At 39.7% G+C, this 24,534-nt stretch overlaps 1 protein-coding gene across 13 annotated transcripts in view; it reads right to left on the bottom strand.

Moving 5' to 3' along the window:
• Positions 1-24,534, bottom strand: part of LOC139755950 (uncharacterized) — a 1,365,710-nt gene that overhangs the window by 265,846 nt on the left and 1,075,330 nt on the right. The window contains exon 6 of one of the 13 annotated variants that reach the window (XM_071674759.1): positions 4,821-4,920. The exons of the other annotated variants lie outside the window; for them this stretch is intronic. Within the exon in view, the coding sequence (XP_071530860.1) occupies positions 4,821-4,920 (100 nt within the window). The remainder of the gene's footprint in view (positions 1-4,820; positions 4,921-24,534) is intronic. 13 annotated transcript variants of the gene reach the window in all.

Raw genomic sequence — 24,534 nt, 5'->3', positions numbered from 1 at the left:
GAGGTGTCTTGCACCTCTTTATGAAGACCGAGTTCCATGAGTCTGGCCCTGGGGTTAAGTACATGTGTTGAGAAGGTGATATCTACTATGTGTACACCTGATGGATTACTGCTTAGGAAGAAGTCTACTACGTCATTTATCATAAATGTTGTTTATGGCTCACTGAATACCAATTCTTGCTACCTTTTTGGAAAATCAATCATTCCTTGACAGTCATCTGCAAAATTATCTTCTTTTGTTTTGAGTGGGCCAATGGAGTTTATGGTTCTGGATTTCCATTTTGCACATAAGTTGATTCATGGTCTATGTCCGATAATTTACTTGATAGGTATTCTTTCCTTCACTGAGTGAAAGGTAGCTTCTTTAGTTGATCTGCAATTCTTTTTCATCTCCAGAATAATGCTTGTCTTTAGTTGATCTGCAATTCTTTTTCATCTCCAGAATAATGCTTGTCTTTCTCATTCTGACCTAAACCTTTGTGCTTTCTTCTTGCTGATATTTGTCTGTTACATGTTTTGGAGTAGGAAAGAGGTCATACCATAAGGCACCTTTGGAATTCAGAGGTAGTATCATACAAAGTCTTCCGTGCCTGTTGCGCTAGTAGGATTTTATTTCCACATGTATGTCTGAAACCATACCTTCTATGATTTTTCAGGTACAGATGATGATATACCTCTCCTGTCTGTGCTCCAGGGAGTACAGCCTTAGAGATTTTAGCTATTTCCCGTAATTTATTTCCTTTATCAGTTAATATGGGCAGTTACAGATCTCTGAACACTTTCTAATTCCGCAATATTGCCTACCTTGTAGGGTTATGCTGGAATGCAACAATATTCAATTTGCAAAAGAATTAGCAATTTTTATAATATCATTAATGGTCTTTCTTCTCGTCTTGAATATCTGCATGATCTAGCCTACCAACCTTCTGCAGGAGGCAACTGTTGTTTTGTTGTATTTGCTGAAGGTTAGGTCAGTACACACTATCACTCAGAGGTCTCTCACATCATTCAACTGGTTTATGAAAATACAGAGTTGCTCAGTACACACTACTCAGAGGTCTTTCACATCATTCAAATGGTTTATGATAATACAGAGTTGCTAACTGAAACTGAAAAAATCTTTATGAAGATTCTGTTGGCTTGAATTACTGATAACAGAGGTTTTCCTGTAGCTTGTTCACTTCCATATAGTCACTTAGCTTGCCTTTTAGGACTTTTTCAGAGATTTTAATGATGTGTGATGTAAATGCTATCAGTTGACAGTATCCTGGGATGACTTTGTTTCCAAAGGAGTAATGAGTCAGTTTCAGACTCTTTGGATAGATAACACAATCTAGACAAGTGCATGAACTAAAGGTGTCCTGCATTACTTTACAAGGAATGAGCTCTGAGAGTCTGGGCCAGGGGAGGAGCACATGGCAAGCTTTCAATGGCCTGCATGAAATCTTGTACTGAGGTAGTGATGTCTGCTATGTGCAAGTTTGAGAGATTACTGTTTTAAAAGAAGTCTGCTGGGTCATTTTTCTTTAATGTGGCTTTTGGTTCACTGAATACTGACTCACATCGCTTTTTCAGTATCTTATTAATCTGGGAGTCATCTGTAAAAATAGTTTCTTCTGTTCTCAGTGGGCTAATGGAGTTTGTGGTCCTGGATTTGCATTCTGCATATGAGAAAAAGTATTTTGCATCATTTCTTATTTCCTGTTACATATGACATTCTTAGCTTATGGTCTGTCTGATAATTCACTTAATGAGTTTTCTTTCCTTTGTTGAATGAGCTGTGGTCTCTTTAGTAGGTCTGCAATTCATTTTCACCTCATGTAGAGTGCTCTTCTTCCTTGTTCCAACCTGGACATTTTATGTGTCTGTTGCATGTTTGGGATACCAAAGTAGTTTTGTTATTTCCACATCCCTTCTCTGTTTTGGTACTTAGCAGGGTTCCCCATTGTGTCACAAGCATTTCACTGATCACATCCTCTCAAATTATGCATCTGCTAGTTAAATTTTTTCAATCTCTCATGGTAATTCACATGCTCCAGATCATCAGTTTTGCTTGTGAAGTTTCTGTATTCTTTCAAACTAGTTCATTTTCAACTGTTAAGTATTGACCATACAACATGGTAGTATTTCATTTTGCTTCATGTAAATATGTTGACATTTTCATCAGTAACTTTTCTATCTCTTTTTTAAAAGCTCTATCATTCTACTTACTGAAACCACAACATCAATGTGGTTCTTGTATTCAAGTTTTTCATGTACAGTATCTTAAATTTCTGACATTTTTTTGCTCTAATTTCTTTCCTAATGGGGCCCTATAGGCAGGAACCAATATACTCTTATTCAGTCCAAGGCTTATTTGCTCAAATTTCTCCTTATCAAATTCCATTAGGTTCTCTTCCATCCATTTGTAAACAGAATCCAAGTCTCACTGTAATCTCTCCTGGTCTTCATCTGTACCCACTTTCTTACTTTCTTATCATCAGCAAAACATCTGACTATGTTTTCCCTTACATCCTTTTGTATGCCTAATATAATGATCAAAAAAATAAAAAAGCTAACACCATTCCTAAGGGTATAACTGAAAGCACATAATCTTTATTGGAAATGGTTCCATCTGCCACAATTCTGAAATTTGTTCCTTTAAAAACCCTTTAATCCATTAGTTTTTATTTAAGATTTTGTCACACCATTTTCTCTAATAACATCCCATAGTTTACTTAGTCATATGCTTTTGCAAAATCCAGAAAAGCAGAATCCATTCCCTTTCTTTGCATTAGAGTTTAATGTACATCATTACAGTGACCTACTAGTTGTGTTTGTACACTTTTACTCTGTGCATAACTGCATTGGCTTTCATTTATGAGATTGTTGCTAAGGTGTTCCATGATACATCTCCTTATCACCTTTTCAATAATCCTGGTCACATGCAATACTGGGCTAACTGATTTATAATCTTTTGGTACCAAATTGGATCCCCATTTTGTCTACATTTGTTATACTGCACTGGTCTATGTTCCTTTCTTATAGGCTGATATCTGTAAGGGAATGCCTGTCAAGGTGATTAAATATTTCATAATCCAAATACCTCTTTTTGGACAAAATGGCATGTTGGTTGATTAGCATTTGGCAAGTTCTTTTAAAATCATTATCACAATGATCTCCCAGCTTGAAAGAACCAATCTCCAATTTTCTGTTCTTTTCCTCATTCACATATGCAAATATACTTCTGGGTTCTGTTTCTTGATCTGAGTTAGTTTGTTTATGTCTATGCAACTCCATTACTATCCTGTCAACATTGCTTATATTTTCCTCTAGTTCAATTCTATCTCTAATTACTGTATACCTCAGCTTTTTCTTCTAATCACCTATCACTTCCTATCTTTTGGTATCCTTGAAATTATTTGTTCTATGCTCTTGTTAAAAATGTTTGCATTTGTTTTTGCATAACTGCTATTGATGTTCTTGCTCCATTTTGCATTTGCTAACAGATTAATGGCCTTTCTCCAACTTTTGTCAGAACTGAAATTACAGTTGTTTAAATTGTCTACATCTTCCCTTGCAGCACTCTGTCTGTCTTCATTAACTTCTACTCTGTAATTAGCACTCACTTCAGTAATGTGATCCAAGGTGCTAGTTCTGTTAATCTCAATGTCTATGATGAGTGCTATGTCATTTGTAAAGAGCAAGTCAATGGGGTTCATTCTCATTGGTCCATGTTAACTTGTACTAGCTTAATGGTCTCATATATTTTCATGAACTATTTCAACAATTCCCCTTCATCTGCCAATGCACTGTTTGCTGATAAGTATTTATCTTTGCATCCATAATATGTTCCTCTCTTTTCCCAGTCAACAAAATTACATTCTGGTCACCTGACCAGATTACGGTTGACTCAGATTTGTCTGAATTACTCACCAACTCCTTTGTTCTTATCAGAACTTCATTAAACTCATATGTGACTTAGTAATCATACATGGTTAAAAGACAGGGCAACACTAGTGTAAAACTCTCTCCCTACAACAAACAAACAATGAAAATGTGTTCGTGGTAGTTATCACCATTCAGGCAATCATCTTTCCATCAAGCACATAATAACTAAAGTCCTTCACCAGATGTTCTATGATATTCTCTTCCCCACAGTTCCTTTAATGTTTTTTATCTCAAGCTTAAAAAACAGAAAGACTGATCATGTTATGTAAAATAATACAATACATCAGTAAATCACACATCTTCATGAAATATATGGTCCATAACTCCCAAGGTAACTAACCATGATAATCTACTCAGACAAAATTTGAAACTATTTCTAGACTATCCAGTCTACATAATCTAGAAAAGTGGCATACCTCTTTCACTAATATATTCTCTTGCCATACACTAAATAATGAAGAAACATGAACCAATACTGAAAAATCTAAAACTAGTCATACTTCTAAGATCATTATTACAGGAAAGTAATGCTTCTTCTGTCAGATTCATGGACTGGTAATAATTAAACCATTACAAATCACTACTATTGCCCTGCACTTACAACCAAATTATCCATTCCTCACTGTCTGTTTTCAGACATGTGTATGTTTGACTGGGAAGAGCCTAAAGTGTGCGTTTGGATATGACGTTTAAGATGGTACTTAGTAATAGTTCTGTAATTACAGTGTGGACAAGAAAATGGTTTTTTCCCAGTATGAATAGTGATATGAGCTTGTAATGTTCCTTTCTGACTGAATCTCTGTAAACAAATCGAACAACCAAATGGCTTTTCTCCCGTATGAGTGCGCAAATGCCTCTTAAGGCCAGTGCTATAACTTGTGGAATATTCACAGTAGGGACACTGATGAAGCTTCCTCCTTGGAACTTGGGTCATCCAGGCCCTGGTTGCCTCTCTTCCACCAGTCTTCACACCACCAAAGGCAAGCCCCACCTGTAGGGGATGCCCATCTTATAAAACTGGCATAATAACTACTCTACAAAATAAATGCCTTGATGGGTCCAATTCATGTAATATCTCAGGAGTATTTCAGTTTTCCTATACATCCATACACTGAGGATATTATTGCAATAAAATTCTTAGAGGTTTTCCAGATAATTAAACATAAATTAGCTAAATAACCCAACATTGCAACATCACCAGATGGTTATTCTTAAACACCAGCAAAATGAACTGAATGATGGTAGAAGTAAATGAATATGTAAACTCCATGGCAGCACTATTCAACAAACAATAAGCAACAAAGAAAGATGCATATCATTATCATTATCATTATTATTATCATTATCATTATTAATTATAATTATCATGATTACTATTTAAAATGTAACCCTACAGCCCTTTCATAGAGGTCTTGCAGCTTCAAGGTTGCACTCCACAATGGAGCAGGACAATATGGGCTCCTGTAGGGTGAGAAGGTCTTTGAAGATACTGTACTCTTTTTGTATGCTAAAGCTGATATAGCCTTTTTAAAGGACACTTTTCACTTACGGTGTTATCATTTGCAAATGGAGTCTACTAACACTTACAGATGCACATGAAAACAGAAACACACTATATAGTACAGTACAATGTTAGCAGATCATACATCCAAGTGAAGCTAGCCATGCATTTAATGAGGGAAAACATGAGGTGATGCCTAAGAGCTATGTTTAAAAAGGTACAGATTATATGTGTCATGAAAAATCCCGAGGGAGCTACATACAGTATCATAAGTGGTTAAGTATATAATTAAAGTACCAATAAGAGAAAAAAAATTTTGAAAAAGGGAAAGGAGTGTATGGAAAAAAGAAGAGGTAATTCAGATATCAATACGGATATAAAAGGACACAAAACACACGTTCAATTCTTCCCCCAATCTTCTCTTTGGTAGCCAACTGTCCAGGTGCTTTTCCTTTGCACTATCAAATCTCCAATTATGATCTTTTCTTTTTCCTTTATATTGCCAGACCAGATATAGGCAAAAACATGCCCTAATCAAAGGTTATCTAGGGTAAAAGATAAATAGTAGGGGAAAAAGAAAGTAAAAACTAATCAGAGCTTTGCAAGTGTTTACAGACCCAACTCTTAAAGGCATAAAGGTTATAGGAAGAGCGAAAGACAAATTCTAGAAGAGAATTCCAAAAGCTTTACTGATTATTCTAGTACAAAAAACTCCTATTGCCAGCCTCAGAGATTTTAAGCTTCTTCTTTGAAGCTATCTGGCTCAAAATTTCTCTACCCTCTACAGCTCTGATATTAGTTTAAAAATATTGTCCCTCAAGTCCACCATCTATGCACAACTTGACAATCTGGCCTCACACCATAAAGCAATTCTCTCTTTGTATTCATGAATGAAATGATAGCAGGGGATTTCAATGTACACCTTAAGGCTTGATGATTTGGCTCTACCCAGGATAATTCTGCTCATGCCAAGAATCTATCTTCTTTCCCTCCTTATTAATTTGGTTCAGGTAATCAAACACCTAGCATGAGTTCCTGATCATCACAACCATTCTTCTAATATCCTCAATCTCTTTTATACCTCTGAACCATTCCAAAAAGTTAATCATGGAGGATTACTAAAGAAAGTACCAAAACATACTTTTCAAGGAAAAGAGCAAAATGGATCAAAGACTTTCCAACAGAAAATTTGAAGTTGTTGCATATGGAAATGTGTCCAATAAAGAAGTCCTTCTGGATGTCCCACAGGGAACAGAACTAGCCTCTACTATTTGTAATCATGACACCTGACACTGATAAGAATGTAAATCTGTATATAGGCAGATGTATCTCATATGACATGAGTGAATAAAATAGAAGAAAAATAAAAAGATAAAGAAACAATGCAAAGATATATGGATAGAATATACAAATGGAAAGAATGTAAAGGAATTCAACAAAGGGAAACTGAGACAAATAAGTCATGGGACAACAAGCAATACAGTTCACTCCCCATTAATTGGCACCCTCAGAACCTAGATGATGCTGGTTGAAAAAAATTCCTGATATGACAGAAAATAAAAGCTGACTACAGTATTAAGGAATAAAGAAAAATAACTGAGGTACTGCAATGACAATAGAACAAGAAAGTTATATATTGCTTCACATGAATATGTACGGGAGCTCTTTGAAAAGGAATTATATACATTCCTGAAAGGTGTTAGTCTGAGTGAAACTACTTTAAACAAAGTAGTTATACAATGTTCCTGAGGAATATTTCTGGACATATTTTCTCACATATGCTGTTCTGGGTGTTGCTTAAATACACAGATTTTCATACTAAATAAATAGAGTGCTTCACATTTATCAGTAAGACTCCATTTTCTATAATATCACATTAACACATCCAAATTGAAATCAATACTAAAGGGTTGGAGGGGAGCAAGACAGGATCACCATGCCATTATTGTTCATTTACATCAAACCTGGATGCATGGACAGGAGAACGCTATGCAAATGCTTCAACATTTGCACTCACAGGTTTTTTTTTCAAAAAGTTGAGTAACTTAATGAATGTATAATACAGGAAGTACTTGTTGATTACTCTTTTAATTTTTGAAGTATGGAAAGGTGTGTGGTGTACATCGAAATCAGTCAAACAGTAGTGTAAATTGTGGAAAAAAATCTTGTGAAATGTTTGTACAACAACTTCAGTTTCAGCAAGGTAATCTACAAGATAAAATACGGCATCCACATATACTGAAAATTTTGGGTATTATGAATCAAAACATTCTGAGAAATTACCTACTTGTATTGTACAGGGAGGGAATTTTCAAGTGACTTATATATAAATATCATATTTGTAAAAGATCTATTAGTGAGAAAAGTGAGTTAAGGGAAGAATACAAATCATGTCCTAATTGATACTGCATAAAAAGAGGTCTGGAGGGTGATAAGGATCACCATCCTATTGCTATTCATTCATGGGATTTTGTTTGGAGTATCATTTTATCAATCATTTATCAATTTTTATGATCTGGAGAAGGCATATGATAGAGTTGATAGAGATGCTCTGTGGAAGGTATTAAGAATATATGGTGTGGGAGGAAAGTTGTTAGAAGCAGTGAAAAGTTTTTATCGAGGATGTAAGGCATGTGTACGTGTAGGAAGAGAGGAAAGTGATTGGTTCTCAGTGAATGTAGGTTTGCGGCAGGGGTGTGTGATGTCTCCATGGTTGTTTAATTTGTTTATGGATGGGGTTGTTAGGGAGGTAAATGCAAGAGTTTTGGAAAGAGGGGCAAGTATGAAGTCTGTTGGGGATGAGAGAGCTTGGGAAGTGAGTCAGTTGTTGTTCGCTGATGATACAGCGCTGGTGGCTGATTCATGTGAGAAACTGCAGAAGCTGGTGACTGAGTTTGGTAAAGTGTGTGGAAGAAGAAAGTTAAGAGTAAATGTGAATAAGAGCAAGGTTATTAGGTACAGTAGGGTGGAGGGTCAAGTCAATTGGGAGGTGAGTTTGAATGGAGAAAAACTGGAGGAAGTGAAGTGTTTTAGATATCTGGGAGTGGATCTGGCAGCGGATGGAACCATGGAAGCGGAAGTGGATCATAGGGTGGGGGAGGGGGCGAAAATTCTGGGGGCCTTGAAGAATGTGTGGAAGTCAAGAACATTATCTCGGAAAGCAAAAATGGGTATGTTTGAAGGAATAGTGGTTCCAACAATGTTGTATGGTTGCGAGGCGTGGGCTATGGATAGAGTTGTGCGCAGGAGGATGGATGTGCTGGAAATGAGATGTTTGAGGACAATGTGTGGTGTGAGGTGGTTTGATCGAGTGAGTAACGTAAGGGTAAGAGAGATGTGTGGAAATAAAAAGAGCGTGGTTGAGAGAGCAGAAGAGGGTGTTTTGAAGTGGTTTGGGCACATGGAGAGAATGAGTGAGGAAAGATTGACCAAGAGGATATATGTGTCGGAGGTGGAGGGAACGAGGAGAAGAGGGAGACCAAATTGGAGGTGGAAAGATGGAGTGAAAAAGATTTTGTGTGATCGGGGCCTGAACATGCAGGAGGGTGAAAGGAGGGCAAGGAATAAAGTGAATTGGAGCGTATACTTAATAAAACTAAGCATCCTCTGCACTGATGAGTTCTCAAGTAACTGAAGGGGAAAAATGAATGGGGCTGCTGCTTTAGGATTTTGCTGTTAATGAGTAACAGATAAAATTGAAGTACATCAGCAGCTTCATAAAAAAGCCCTACAGGAAAAGAAAATGAATGAAGAAATCATCAAAGATTTGGGAATCATTATAAATGAGAACCATGAATTTATGGAATACATAACAAGATAATACTCATTGTCAAAATAATGAGAAGCATGATACTATGAACTTGTGCAAGCAGAGTCCAAAATCTAATGATTAAGATGTTCAATGTAAACATAAGAATTAAAACAGAATACTGCTGTGTTTTAAAGCTGCCAGTCAAGCAGATTTAAATAAATAAATTTGAGTGAATCTAAAAACCCTTTTAAAGTAAAATCAGTAGACTTGAATGCATAATTACAATAAAATACAGGAAGAAATTGAATTATACATTTTTATATCACAAAGAAGATATCTAGTAATAAAAGACTGGCAACAAACATGGCACAAAAAACCACATCCTAAATGTGAAAGCAAGGTAAATACAGGATCTTTAAATCAAATGTAATACCTGGCAGTATCCTAAAAAGGCATCAGACAAAAATAAAGGAATGCTCAGAGAGGAAACTGGAAAGATTGTTCAATGCCATACCAGGAGCACTAACAAATATTCTAGAGGCGACTACAAAAACATTCAAAAGAAAGCTAAACTCATAGCTGAGGGCAAAACCAGGTAATCCTAGTAAAGACAAGTATGCTAGAGGGGTAAGCAAAAAAAAAAAAAAAAAAAAAATCATAAAACGAGCAAGATATAAAAAATTAAATAAAGACACAAACGAAGGGAACAAAATAGAACAACAAGAGTGCAGTGTGGTAAGCACCACGTGCTAGCCCTGCCATCATGGCAAAAACTCATCATATGTACTCACAGACAGGTAGTACACTACATTCCTCAATTTCTACCCCATGATGATCAATCTACAATCTTAACCTTATTACTTCTAACTGGATACACACACAAAATCTCAACATATGTACTCACAGACAAGTAGGTACACTACAATCCTTAATATCTACCCCATGATGATCAATCCACAATCTTAACATTATTGTTCCTAACTGGATACACACATACCCCTCAATCCTCTTCTGCATGATGATCAACCCACAATCTTAACTTTATTACTCCTGACTGGATATACACACACCCTTCAATCCTCCTATGCTCAAAATGCAAAGTCCGGCACTTTGGGAGAACTCACTGGTCATCCATGAAGAGCATTTTACTGTATTTCCAGGGATGGATACTGCTTCACTGACCAAGATGCCTCCAGCTGCGCTACCTATATGGCATAGGTTTATCTTGGCTGAGATGTAGTCTTGCATAACTTCTTCAATCAGATCTTTCTCTCTCCAATCATGGTTTGATCACTCCTACTCTTATGCCTGTCACATTGGAGCCAGAGCATACTGGGCCACCATACACCTTTTTCTCTGAATCCATATGGATCCATGTCTTCTCAGAATCACTGCAAAACTGTTCATATGAAGTCAAGCATACCTTCATAAAAAGAAAGTGTGTTAATTTAACTTCTTTCACCAATAAAACTTTTTGGTCCTTAACCACAAGCATCGACAATAACTCATAATTCAGCCTTTCCAACTCACTTACGACCCAATACATTCATATCTAAGTCTCCAATTGATATGATAAAGCTGATCTTTCCAGTATCTTGGTCTTCTTTAATTATGCTTTGAATAATTCAACACCTAGTCCTCTCCATCTCTACCTGCTAAACCTTTAGCCTCTTCAATATTTACCTAATGAATTTTGTTCTGAGCACTTTCCCATCTTCAAGTGGGCAGTGGATATGGCCCAGATGGCATACCTTAAAGAGTCCTAAGGAAGTATGCCTCTGAGTTTGCTCCATTCCTTGCTTGTCTATTTCATCTCTGTCTAAAAACCCCAACTTTTCCTTTTTTATTGTGAGCATGCCTTGGTACAGCCCATCCCTAAAAAATGTGTGTTCCAACTCTTCCAACATTGCTTCAGTACTCTCACTTGTGCTAACTCCAAAGTCTAAAGTTTGAAACTCTCCTTAACTCTAACTTTCTCAAACACTCAGAATCCCATTGTCTTTTTCTGTTTTTTTTCAATTCTGTTTATCCTATCTTAGAGTTTTGGTAAATCTTTTTTCATGGTCCTTGATGTCTGCAAAGTATTTAACAATGTATTTGCTTTCTAAACTTCCCTCCTTTGGCTTTTCTGCTTCACTCTGTTCTATAATACAGAACTTCTAAGATTAGATCACAGCAGTAGCTACTGGTGAAATAACTTCCCTTTAGGGTTTTACCATATTGCCTACTAATTTTTTTCCACAAATGATTTTCTCTCTTTAGCTTCGAACTCTATCCACTTTTATGCTAATGATTCATTTTACCTACTGCATTTCACTTTTCCTTCCCTCCTCACTCTAATACTTGTTCTCTTTCTCCACTGTACATACCTCCTCTCTCAAACTAAACCTGTGCAGCATCTCAGGAATAGGAATCAGTGATCAATCTAAATCCAATACCGTAAAATGCAATTTCTATGTAATTTCTTTAAAAATGTCAATCATTTCCCTCTGTTGAACTGCAAAACACACCCGTTCATCCAAGCAAATAAACATAAGTCCTCCAATTTATTTTGGAAACCCAATACAATCATCTTTGAAAAATCTGCATCTTAAGAATGGTGTGTATTGTATAGAAGACATGCAGGAATATGGGTGAAGAGAGAACTAGACTGATGTGGCATACATGGGGTGATATGCTGTCAATGGAAAAGCAAGGAAAAGCCTGTGGGCCTTGGCAGTGTACAGGAAATTCTTGTTTTGCTGGATTACAATGTATAAAACACCTTGAAAGTGCTTGTGAGAAAATAAAGCTATTCTCCATAAGTTTCTGGATTTACCTCGCTAACACATGAAATGGTAAACATACGTTATATATGAATATCTCTCCTTCATATTTGAGAACTATATCACAAGCAATGAGGAAGCATCATGAGCAAATGCAGGCTATTTCAGAAAAGAAGAGAAAGTGTTGGGGTGAAAAGAGTGGTGAGAGTAAGTGAGCTTGGGAAGGAGACTTGTGTGAGGAAGTACCAGGGGAGACTGAGTACAGAATGGAAAAAGGAGAGAACAAAGGACGTAAGGGGAGTGGGGGAGGAATGGGATGTATTTAGGGAAGCAGTGATGGCTAGCGCAAAAGATGCTTGTGGCATCAGAAGCGCAGGAGGTGGGTTGATTAGAAACAGTTGTGAGTGGTGGGATGAAGAAGTAAGATTATTAGTGAAAGAGAAGAGAGAGGCATTTGGACGATTTTTGCAGGGAAAATATGCATATGAGTGGGAGATGTATAAAAGAAAGAGACAGGAGGTCAAGAGAAAGGTGCAAGAGGTGAAAAAGAGGGCAAATGAGAGTTGGGGTGAGAGAATATCGTTAAATTTTAGGGAGAATAAAAAGATGTTCTGGAAGGAGGTAAATAAAGTGTGTAAGACAAGGGAGCAAATGGGAACTTGAGTGAAGGGGGCTAATGGGAGGTGATAACAAGTAGTGGTGATGTGAGAAGGAGATGGAATGAGTATTTTGAAGGTTTGTTGAATGAATTTGATGATAGAGTGGCAGATATAGGGTGTTTTGGTCGAGGTGGTGTGCAAAGTTAGAGGGTTAGGGAAAATTATTTGGTAAACAGAGAAAAGGTAGTAAAAGCTTTGCGGAAGATGAAAGGCGGCAAGGAAGCAGGTTTGGATGGTATTTCAGTGGAATTCATTAAAAAAGGGGGTGACTGTATTGTTGACTGGTTGGTAAGGTTATTTAATGTATGTATGATTCATGGTGAAGTTCCTGAGGATTGGCGGAATGCACGCATAGTGCCACTGTACAAAGGCAAAGGGGATAAGAGTGAGTGCTCAAATTACAGAGGTATAAGTTTGTTGAGTATTCCTGGGAAATTATATGGGAGGGTACTGATTGAGAGGGTGAAGGCATGTACAGAGCATCAGATTGGGGAAGAGCAGTGTGGTTTCAGAAGTGGTAGAGGATGTGTGGATCAGGTGTTTGCTTTGAAGAATGTATGTGAGAAATACTTAGAAAAGCAAATGGATTTGTATGTAGCATTTATGGATCTGGAGAAGGCATATGGCAGAAGGAAGGTACTAAGAATATATGGTGTGGGAGGCAAGTTCTTAGAGGCAGTGAAAAGTTTTTATCGAGGATGTAAGGCATGTGTACGTGTAGGAAGAGGATATTGATTGGTTCTCTGTGAATGTAGGTTTGTGGCAGGGGTGTGTGATGTCTCCATGGCTGTTTAATTTGTTTATGGATGGGGTTGTTAGGGAGGTGAATGCAAGTTTTGGAAAGAGGAGAAAGTATGAAGTCTGTTGGGGATGAGAGAGCTTGAGAAGTGAGTCAGCTTTTGTTCGCTGATGATACAGCGCTGGTGGCTGATTCATGTGAGAAACTGCAGAATCTGGTTTTGGAAAGAGGGGAAAGTATGAAGTCTGTTGGGGATGAGAGAGCTTGAGAAGTGAGTCAGCTTTTGTTCACTGATGTTACAGCGCTGGTGGCTGATTCATGTGAGAAACTGCAGAAGCTGGTGACTGAGTTTGGTAAAGTGTGTGAAAGAAGAAACTTAAGAGTAAATGTGAATAAGAGAAAGGTTATTACATACAGTAGGGTTGAGGATCAAGTCAATTGGGAGATAAGTTTGAATGGAGAAAAACTAGAGGAAGGGAAGTGTTTTAGATATCTGGGAGTGGATCTGACAGTGGATGGAACCATGGAAGTGGAAGTGAATCATAGGGTGGGGGAGGGGGCGAAAATCCTGGGAGCCTTGAAGAATGTGTGGAAGTCGAGAACGTTATCTCAGAAAGCAAAAATGGCTGTGTTTGAAGGAATACTGGTTCCAACAATGTTGTATGGTTGCGAGGCATGGGCTATGGATAGAGTTGTGCGCAGGAGGGTGGATGTGCTGGAAATAAGATGTCTGAGGACAGTATGTGGTGTGAGGTGGTTTGATCGAGTAAGTAATGTAAGGGTAAGAGAGATGTGTGGAAATAAAAAGAGCATGGTTGAGAGAGCAGAAGAGGGTGTTTTGAAATGGTTTGGGTACATGGAAAGAATGAGTGAGGAAAGATTGACCAAGAGGATATATGTGTCGGAGGTGGAGGGAACGAGGAGAAGTGGGAGACCAAATTGGAGGTGGAAAGATGGAGTGAAAAAGATTTTGAGTGATCGGGGCCTGAACATGCAGGAGGGTGAAAGGCAGGCAAGGAATAGAGTGAATTGGATCGATGTGGTATACCGGGGTCAACGTGCTGTAAGTGGATTGAATCAGGGCATGTGAAGCGTCTGGGGTAAACCATGGAGAGTCTGTGGGGCCTGGATGTGGAAAGGGAGCTTTGGTTTCGGGCATTATTGCATGACAGCTAGAGACTGAGTGTGAACGAATGGGGCCTTTGTTGTCTTTTTCTAGTGCTACCTCGCACACATGAGGGGGTAGGCGGATGTTATTCCATGTGTGGCGAGGTGGTGATGGGAATGAATAAAGGCAGACAGTGTGAATAATGGGCATGTGTATATATGTATGTGTCTGTGTGTGTATATATATGTGTACACAGAGATGTATGGGTATGTATATTTGCGTGTGTGGACGTGTATGTATATACATGTGTATGGGGGTGGGTTGGTCCATTTCTTTCGTCTGTTTCCTTGCGCTACCTTGCAAATGCGGGAGACAGTGGCAAAGAAAAAAAAAAATTGGGAGGTAAGTTTGAATGGAGAAAAACTGGAGGAAGTAAAGTGTTTTAGATATCTGGGAGTGGATCTGGCAGCGGATGGAACCATGGAAGCGGAAGTGAATCATAGGGTGGGGGAGGGGGCGAAAATCCTGGGAGCCTTGAAGAATGTGTGGAAGTCGAGAACATTATCTCCGAAAGCAAAAATGGGTATGTTTGAAGGAAAAGTGGTTCCAACAATGTTGTATGATTGCGAGGCGTGGGCTATGGATAGAGTTGTGCGCAGGAGGGTGGATGTGCTGGATATGAGATGTTTGAGGACAATGTGTGGTGTGAGGTGGTTTGATCGGGTAAGTAATGTATGGGTAAGAGAGATGTGTGGAAATAAAAAGAGCGTGGTTGAGAGAACAGAAGAGGGTGTTTTGAAATGGTTTGGGCACATGGAGAGAATGAGTGAGGAAAGATTGACCAAGAGGATATATGTGTCGGAGGTGGAGAGAATGAGTGAGGAAAGATTGACCAAGAGGATATATGTGTCGGAGGTGGAGGGAACGAGAAGTGGGAGACCAAATTGGAGGTGGAAAGATGGAGTAAAAAAGATTTTGAGTGATTGGGGCCTGAACATGCAGGAGGGTGAAAGGCGGGTAAGGAATAGAGTGAATTGGATCGATGTGGTATACCGGGGTTGACGTGCTGTCAGTGGATTGAATCAGGGCATGTGAAGCGTCTGGGGTAAACCATGGAAAGTTGTGTGGGGCCTGGATTTGGAAAGGGAGCTGTGGTTTCGGGCATTATTGCATGACAGCTAGAGACTGAGTGTGAACGAATGGGGCCTTTCTTGTCTTTTCCTAGCGCTACCTCACACACATGAGGGGGGAGGGGGATGGTATTCCATGTGTGGCGAGGTGGCGATGGGAATGAATAAAGGCAGACAGTGTGAATTGTGTGCATGGGTATATATGTATGTGTCTGTGTGTGTATATATATGTGTACAACAAGATGTACAGGTATGTATATTTGCGTGTGTGGACGTGTATGTATATACATGTGTATGGGGATCGGTTGGGCCATTTCTTTCGTCTGTTTCCTTGCGCTACCTTGCAAACGCGGGAGACAGCGACAAAGCAAAATAATAATAAAAAAAATATATGTGTGTGTGTATATATATACATGTGTATGTGGGTGGGTTGGGCCATTCTTTCGTCTATTTCCTTGCGCTACCTTGCTAACGCGGGAGACAGCGACAAAGCAAAATAAATAAATAAATGAAATACATATACATATATATATACATTACTTTCTTTCATACTATTCCCCATTTCCTGCGTTAGCGAGGTAGCGTTAAGAACAGAGGACTGGGACTTTGAGGGAATATCCTCACCTGGCCCCCTTCTCTGTTCCTTTGTTGGAAAATTAAAAAAAAAATGAGAGGGGAGGATTTCCAGCCACCTGCTTTATCTTATTTTGCTTTGTCGCTATCTCCCGCGTTAGCGAGGTAGCGCAAGGAAACAGAAGAAAGAATGGCCCAACCCACCCACATACACACAAATATACATACCTATATATCTCAACGTATACATATGTACACACACACACACACACACACACACACACACATATATATATATATATATATATATATATATATATATATATATATATATATATATATATATATATATATATATATATATATATATATTGGGCCATTTCTTTCGTCTGTTTCCTTGCGCTACCTCGCAAACGCGGGAGACAGCGACAAAGTATAAAAAAAAAAAAAAAAAAAAAAAAAAAAAATATATATATATATATATATATATATATATATATATATATATATATATATATATATATATATATATATATATATATTTTTTTTTTTGCTTTGTCGCTGTCTCCCGCGTTTGCGAGGTAGCGCAAGGAAACAGACGAAAGAAATGGCCCAACCCACCCCCATACACATGTATATACATACGTCCACACACGCAAATATACATACCTACACAGCTTTCCATGGTTTACCCCAGACGCTTCACATGCCCTGATTCAATCCACTGACAGCACGTCAACCCCGGTATACCACATCGCTCCAATTCACTCTATTCCTTGCCCTCCTTTCACCCTCCTGCATGTTCAGGCCCCGATCACACAAAATCTTCTTCACTCCATCTTTCCACCTCCAATTTGGTCTCCCTCTTCTCCTCGTTCCCTCCACCTCCGACACATATATCCTCTTGGTCAATCTTTCCTCACTCATTCTCTCCATGTGCCCAAACCATTTCAAAACACCCTCTTCTGCTCTCTCAACCACGCTCTCTTTATTTCCACACATCTCTCTTACCCTTACGTTACTTACTCGATCAAACCACCTCACACCACACATTGTCCTCAAACATCTCATTTCCAGCACATCCATCCTCCTGCGCACCACTCTATCCATAGCCCACACCTCGCAACCATACAACATTGTTGGAACCACTATTCCTTCAAACATACCCATTTTTGCTTTCCGAGATAATGTTCTCGACTTCCACACATTCTTCAAGGCTCCCAGAATTTTCGCCCCCTCCCCCACCCTATGATCCACTTCCGCTTCCATGGTTCCATCCGCTGCCAGATCCACTCCAAGATATCTAAAACACTTCACTTCCTCCAGTTTTTCTCCATTCAAACTCACCTCCCAATTGACTTGACCCTCAACCCTACTGTACCTAATAACCTTGCTCTTATTCACATTTACTCTTAACTTTCTTCTTTCACACACTTTACCAAACTCAGTCACCAGCTTCTGCAGTTTCTCACATGAATCAGCCACCAGCGCTGTATCATCAGCGAACAACAACTGACATAATTCATAGTGTCTGCCTTTATTCATTCCCATCGCCACCTCGCCACACAGAAAATAACAGCCCCCTTCCCCCTCACGTGTGCGAGGTAGTGCTAGGAAAAGATAACAAAGGCCCCATTCGTTCACACTCGGTCTCTAGCTGTCATGTAATAATGCACCGAAACCACAGCTCCCTTTCCACACCCAGGCCCCACACAACTTTCCATGGTTTACCCCAGACGCTTCACATGCCCTGGTTCAATCCATTCATAGCACGTTAACCCCGGTATACCACATCGTTCCAATTCACTCTATTCCTTGCACGCACGCCTTTCACCCTCCTGCATGTTCAGGCCCTGATCACTCAAAATCTTTTTCACTCCATCTTTCCACCTCCAATTTGGTCTCCCACTTCTCCTCATTCCCTCCACCTCTGACATATACGTCCTCTTTGTCAATCTTTCCTCACTCATTCTCTCCATGTGACCAAACCATTTCAAAACACCCTCTTCTGCTCTCTCAACCACACTCTTTTTATTACCACACATCTCTCTTACCCTATTATTAGTTACTCGATCGAACCATCTCACACCACATATTGTCCTCAAACATCTCATTTCCAGCACATCCACCCTCCTGTGCACAACTCTATCCATAGCCCATGCCTCGCAACCATACAACATTATTGGAACCATTATTCCTTCAAACATACCCATTTTTGCTTTCCGAGATAATGTTCTCAACTTCCACACATTCTTCAAGGCTCCCAGAATTTTCGTCCCCTCCCCCACCCTATGAATCACTTCCGCTTCCATGGTTCCACCTGCTACCAAATCCACTCCCAGATATCTAACACACTTCCCTTCCTCCAGTTTTTCTCATTCAAACTTAACCTCCCAATTGACTTGATCCTCAACCCTACTGTACCTAATAACCTTGCTGTTATTCACATTCACTCTCAACTTTCTCCTTTCACACACTTAAATACATCCCATTCCTTCCCCACTCCCCTTACCTCCTTTGTCCTCACCTTTTTCCATTCTGTACTCAGTCTCTCCTGGTACTTCCTCACACAAGTCTCCTTCCCAAGCTCACTTACTCTCACCACTCTCTTCACCACAACATTCTCTCTTCTTTTCTGAAAACCTCTACAAATCTTCACCTTCGCCTCTACAAGATAATGGTCACACATCCCTCGAGTTGCACCTCTCAGCACATTAACATCCAAAAGTCTCTCTTTCGCAGGCCTATCAATTAACACGTAATCCAATAATGCTCTCTGGCCATCTCCCCTACTTACATACATATACTTATATATCTATATATATATATATATATATATATATATATATATATATATATATATATAGAGTTGTGCGCAGGAGGATGGATGTGCTGGAAATGAGATGTTTGAGGACAATGTGTGGTGTGAGGTGGTTTGATCGAGTGAGTAACGTAAGGGTAAGAGAGATGTGTGGAAATAAAAAGAGCGTGGTTGAGAGAGCAGAAGAGGGTGTTTTGAAGTGGTTTGGGCACATGGAGAGGATGAGTGAGGAAAGATTGACCAAGAGGATATATGTGTCGGAGGTGGAGGGAACAAGGAGAAGAGGGAGACCAAATTGGAGGTGGAAAGATGGAGTGAAAAAGATTTTGTGTGATCGGGGCCTGAACATGCATGAGGGTGAAAGGAGGGCAAGGAATAGAGTGAATTGGAGCGATGTGGTATACCGGGGTTGACGTGCTGTCAGTGGATTGAATCAAGGCATGTGAAGCGTCTGGGGTAAGCCATGGAAAGCTGTGTAGGTATGTATATTTGCGTGTGTGGACGTATGTATATACATGTGTATGGGGGGGGTTGGGCCATTTCTTTCATCTGTTTCCTTGCGCTACCTCGCAAACGCGGGAGACAGCGACAAAGTATAATAAAAAAAAAATATATATATATATATAATATATATATACATATATATATATATATATATATATATATATATATATATATATATATATATATATGGTATTGCAGTGGAATTTATTAAAAAAGGGGTGACTGTATTGTTGACTGGTGGGTAAGGTTATTTAATGTATGTATGACTCATGGTGAGGTGCCTGAGGATTGGCGGAATGCGTGCATAGTGCCATTGTACAAAGGCAAAGGGGATAAGAGTGAGTGCTCAAATTACAGAGGTATAAGTTTGTTGAGTATTCCTGGTAAATTATATGGGAGGATATTGATTGAGAGGGTGAAGGCGTGTACAGAGCATCAGATTGGGGAAGAGCAGTGTGGTTTCAGAAGTGGTAGAGGATGTGTGGATCAGGTGTTTGCTTTGAAGAATGTATGTGAGAAATACTTAGAAAAGCAAATGGATTTGTATGTAGCATTTATGGATCTGGAGAAGGCATATGATAGAGTTGATAGAGATGCTCTGTGGAAGGTATTAAGAATATATGGTGTGGGAGGCAAGTTGTTAGAAGCAGTGAAAAGTTTTTATCGAGGATGTAAGGCATGTGTACGTGTAGGAAGAGAGGAAAGTGATTGGTTCTCAGTGAATGTAGGTTTGCGGCAGGGGTGTGTGATTTCTCCATGGTTGTTTAATTTGTTTATGGATGAGGTTGTTAGGGAGGTGAATGCAAGAGTTTTGGAAAGAGGGGCAAGTATGAAGTCTGTTGGGGATGAGAGAGCTTGGGAAGTGAGTCAGTTGTTGTTCGCTGATGATACAGCGCTGGTGGCTGATTCATGTGAGAAACTGCAGAAGCTGGTGACTGAGCTTGGTAAAGTGTGTGAAAGAAGAAAGTTAAGAGTAAATGTGAATAAGAGCAAGGTTATTAGGTACAGTAGGGTTGAGGGTCAAGTCAATTGGGAGGTGAGTTTGAATGGAGAAAAACTGGAGGAAGTGAAGTGTTTTAGATGTCTGGGAGTGGATCTGGCAGCGGATGGAACCATGGAAGCGGAAGTGGATCATAGGGTGGGGGAGGGGGCGAAAATTCTGGGAGCCTTGAAGAATGTGTGGAATTCGAGGACATTATCTCGGAAAGCAAAAATGGGTATGTTTGAAGGAATAGTGGTTCCAACAATGATGTATGGTTGCGAGGCGTGTGCTATGGATAGAGTTGAGCGCATGAGGATGGATGTGCTGAAAATGAGATGTTTGAGGACAATGTGTGGTGTGAGGTGGTTTGATCGAGTAAGTAACGTAAGGGTAAGAGAGACTGTGTGGAAATAAAAAGAGCGTGGTTGAGAGAGCAAAAGAGGGTGTTTTGAAATGGTTCGGGCCCATGGAGAGAATGAGTGAGGAAAGATTGACCAAGAGAATATATGGAATAGAGTGAATTGGAGCGATGTGGTATACCGGGGTTGACGTGCTGTCAGTGGATTGAATCAAGGCATGTGAAGCGTCTGGGGTAAACCATGGAAAGCTGTGTAGGTATGTATATTTGCGTGTGTGGACGTATGTATATACATGTGTATGGGGGTGGGTTGGGCCATTTCTTTCGTCTGTTTCCTTGCGCTACCTCGCAAACGCGGGAGACAGCGGCAAAAGAAAAAAAATATATATATATATATATATATATATATATATATATATATATATATATATATACGCAGTGAAATTTATTAAAAAAAGGGGGTGACTGTATTATTGACTGGTTGGTAAGGTTATTTAATGTATGTATGACTCATGGTGAGGTGCCTGAGGATTGGCGGAATGCGTGCATAGTGCCATTGTACAAAGGCAAAGGGGATAAGAGTGAGTGCTCAAATTACAGAGGTATAAGTTTGTTGAGTATTCCTGGTAAATTATATGGGAGGGTATTGATTGAGAGGGTGAAGGCATGTACAGAGCATCAGATTGGGGAAGAGCAGTGTGGTTTCAGAAGTGGTAGAGGATGTGTGGATCAGGTGTTTGCTTTGAAGAATGTATGTGAGAAATACTTAGAAAAGCAAATGGATTTGTATGTAGCATTTATGGATCTGGAGAAGGCATATGATAGAGTTGATAGAGATGCTCTGTGGAAGGTATTAAGAATATATGGTGTGGGATGCAAGTTGTTAGAAGCAGTGAAAAGTTTTTATCGAGGTTGTAAGGCATGTGTACGCGTAGGAAAAGAGGAAAGTGATTGGTTCTCAGTGAATGTAGGTTTCCAGTAGGGGTGTGTGATGTCTCCATGGTTGTTTAATTTATTTATGGATGGGGTTGTTGGGGAGATGAATGCAAGAGTTTTGGAAAGAGGGGCAAGCATGAAGTCTGTTGTGGATGAGAGAGCTTGGGAAGTGAGTCAGTTGTTGTTCGCTGATGATACAGCACTGGTAGTTGATTTATGTGAGAAACTGCAGAAGCTGGTAACTGAGTTTGGTAAAGTGTGTGAAAGAAGAAAGTTAAGAGTAAATGTGAATAAGAGCAAGGTTATTAGGTACAGTAGGGTTGAGGGTCAATTCAATTGGGAGGTGAGTTTCAATGGAGAAAAACTGGAGGAAGTGAAGTGTTTTAGATATCTGGGAGTGGATCTGGCAGCGGATGGAACCATGGAAGCGGAAGTGGATCATAGGGTGGGGGAGGGGGCGAAAATTCTGGGGGCCTTGAAGAATGTGTGGAAGTCAAGAACATTATCTCGGAAAGCAAAAATGGGTATGTTTGAAGGAATAGTGGTTCCAACAATTTTGTATGGTTGCGAGGCGTGGGCTATGGATAGAGTTGTGCGCAGGAGGGTGGATGTGCTGGAAATGAGATGTTTGAGGACAATGTGTGGTGTGAGGTGTATTGATCGAGTAAGTAACGTAAGGGTAAGAGAGATGTGTGGAAATAAAAAGAGCGTGGTTGAGAGAGCAGAAGAGGGTGTTTTGAAATGGTTTGGGCACATGGAGAGAATGAGTGAGGAAAGATTGACCAAGAGGATATATGTGTCGGAGGTGGAAGGAACGAGAAGTGGGAGACCAAATTGGAGGTGGAAAGATGGAGTGAAAAAGATTTTGTGTGATCAGGGCCTGAACATGCAGGAGGGTGAAAGGCAGGCAAGAAATAGAGTGAATTGGATCGATGTGGTATACCGGGGTTGATGTGCTGTCAGTGGATTGAATCAGGGCATGTGAAGCGTCTGGGGTAAACCATGGAAAGCTGTGTAGGTATGTATATTTGCGTGTGTGGACGTGTATGTATATACATGTGTATGGGGGTGGGTTGGGCCATTTCTTTCATCTGTTTCCTTGCGCTACCTTGCAAATGGGGGAGACAGCGACAAAGCAAAAAAAAAAATATATATATATATATATATATATATATATATATATATATATATATATATATATATATATATACATATATATTTTCTTTTTTCTTTTAAACTATTTGCCATGTTCCCGCGTTAGCGAGGTAGCGTTAAAAACAGAGGACTGGGCCTTTTTTGGAATATCCTCCTCTGTTCCTTCTTTTGAAAATTAAAAAAAAAAACGAGAGGGGAGGATTTCCAGCCCCCCGCTCCCTCCCTTTTAGTCACCTTCTACGACACGCAGGGAATACGTGGGAAGTATTCTTAATCCCCTATCCCCAGGGATAATACATATTATTTTATTTTTTTCATTATACTTTGTCGCTGTCTCCCGCGTTTGCGAGGTAGCGCAAGGAAACAGACGAAAGAAATGGCCCAACCCACCCCCATACACATGTATATACATACGTCCAAACGCAAATATACATACCTACACAGCTTTCCATGGTTTACCCCAGACGCTTCACATGCCTTGATTCAATCCACTGACAGCACGTCAACCCCGGTATACCACATCGCTCCAATTCACTCTATTCCTTGCCCTCCTTTCACCCTCCTGCATGTTCAGGCCCCGATCACACAAAATCTTTTTCACTCCATCTTTCCACCTCCAATTTGGTCTCCCTCTTCTCCTCGTTCCCTCCACCTCCGACACATATATTCTCTTGGTCAATCTTTCCTCACTCATTCTCTCCATGTGCCCAAACCATTTCAAAACACCCTCTTCTGCTCTCTCAACCACGCTCTTTTTATTTCCACACATCTCTCTTACCCTTACGTTACTTACTCGATCAAACCACCTCACACCACACATTGTCCTCAAACATCTCATTTCCAGCACATCCATCCTCATGCGCACAACTCTATCCATAGCACACGCCTCGAAACCATACAACATTGTTGGAACCACTATTCCTTCAAACATACCCATTTTTGCTTTCCGAGATAATGTTCTCGAATTCCACACATTCTTCAAGGCTCCCAGAATTTTCGCCCCCTCCCCCACCCTATGATCCACTTCCGCTTCCATGGTTCCATCCGCTGCCAGATCCACTCCCAGATATCTAAAACACTTCACTTCCTCCAGTTTTTCTCCATTCAAACTCACCTCCCAATTGACTTGACCCTCAACCCTACTGTACCTAATAACCTTGCTCTTATTCACATTTACTCTTAACTTTCTTCTTTCACACACTTTACCAAACTCAGTCACCAGCTTCTGCAGTTTCTCACATGAATCAGCCACCAGCGCTGTATCATCAGCGAACAACAACTGACTCACTTCCCAAGCTCTCTCATCCCCAACAGACTTCATACTTGCCCCTCTTTCCAAAACTCTTGCATTTACCTCCCTAACAACCTCATCCATAAACAAATTAAACAACCATGGAGACATCACACACCCCTGCCGCAAACCTACATTCACTGAGAACCAATCACTTTCCTCTCTTCCTACACGTACACATGCCTTACATCCTCGATAAAAACTTTTCACTGCTTCTAACAACTTGCCTCCCACACCATATATTCTTAATGCCTTCCACAGAGCATCTCTATCAACTCTATCATATGCCTTCTCCAGATCCATAAATGCTACATACAAATCCATTTGCTTTT

This window comes from Panulirus ornatus, chromosome 20, assembly GCF_036320965.1.
Source record: "Panulirus ornatus isolate Po-2019 chromosome 20, ASM3632096v1, whole genome shotgun sequence".
In the NCBI taxonomy this organism is placed as follows: domain Eukaryota; kingdom Metazoa; phylum Arthropoda; class Malacostraca; order Decapoda; family Palinuridae; genus Panulirus; species Panulirus ornatus.
This window is presented reverse-complemented; position numbering and strand designations above follow the sequence as displayed.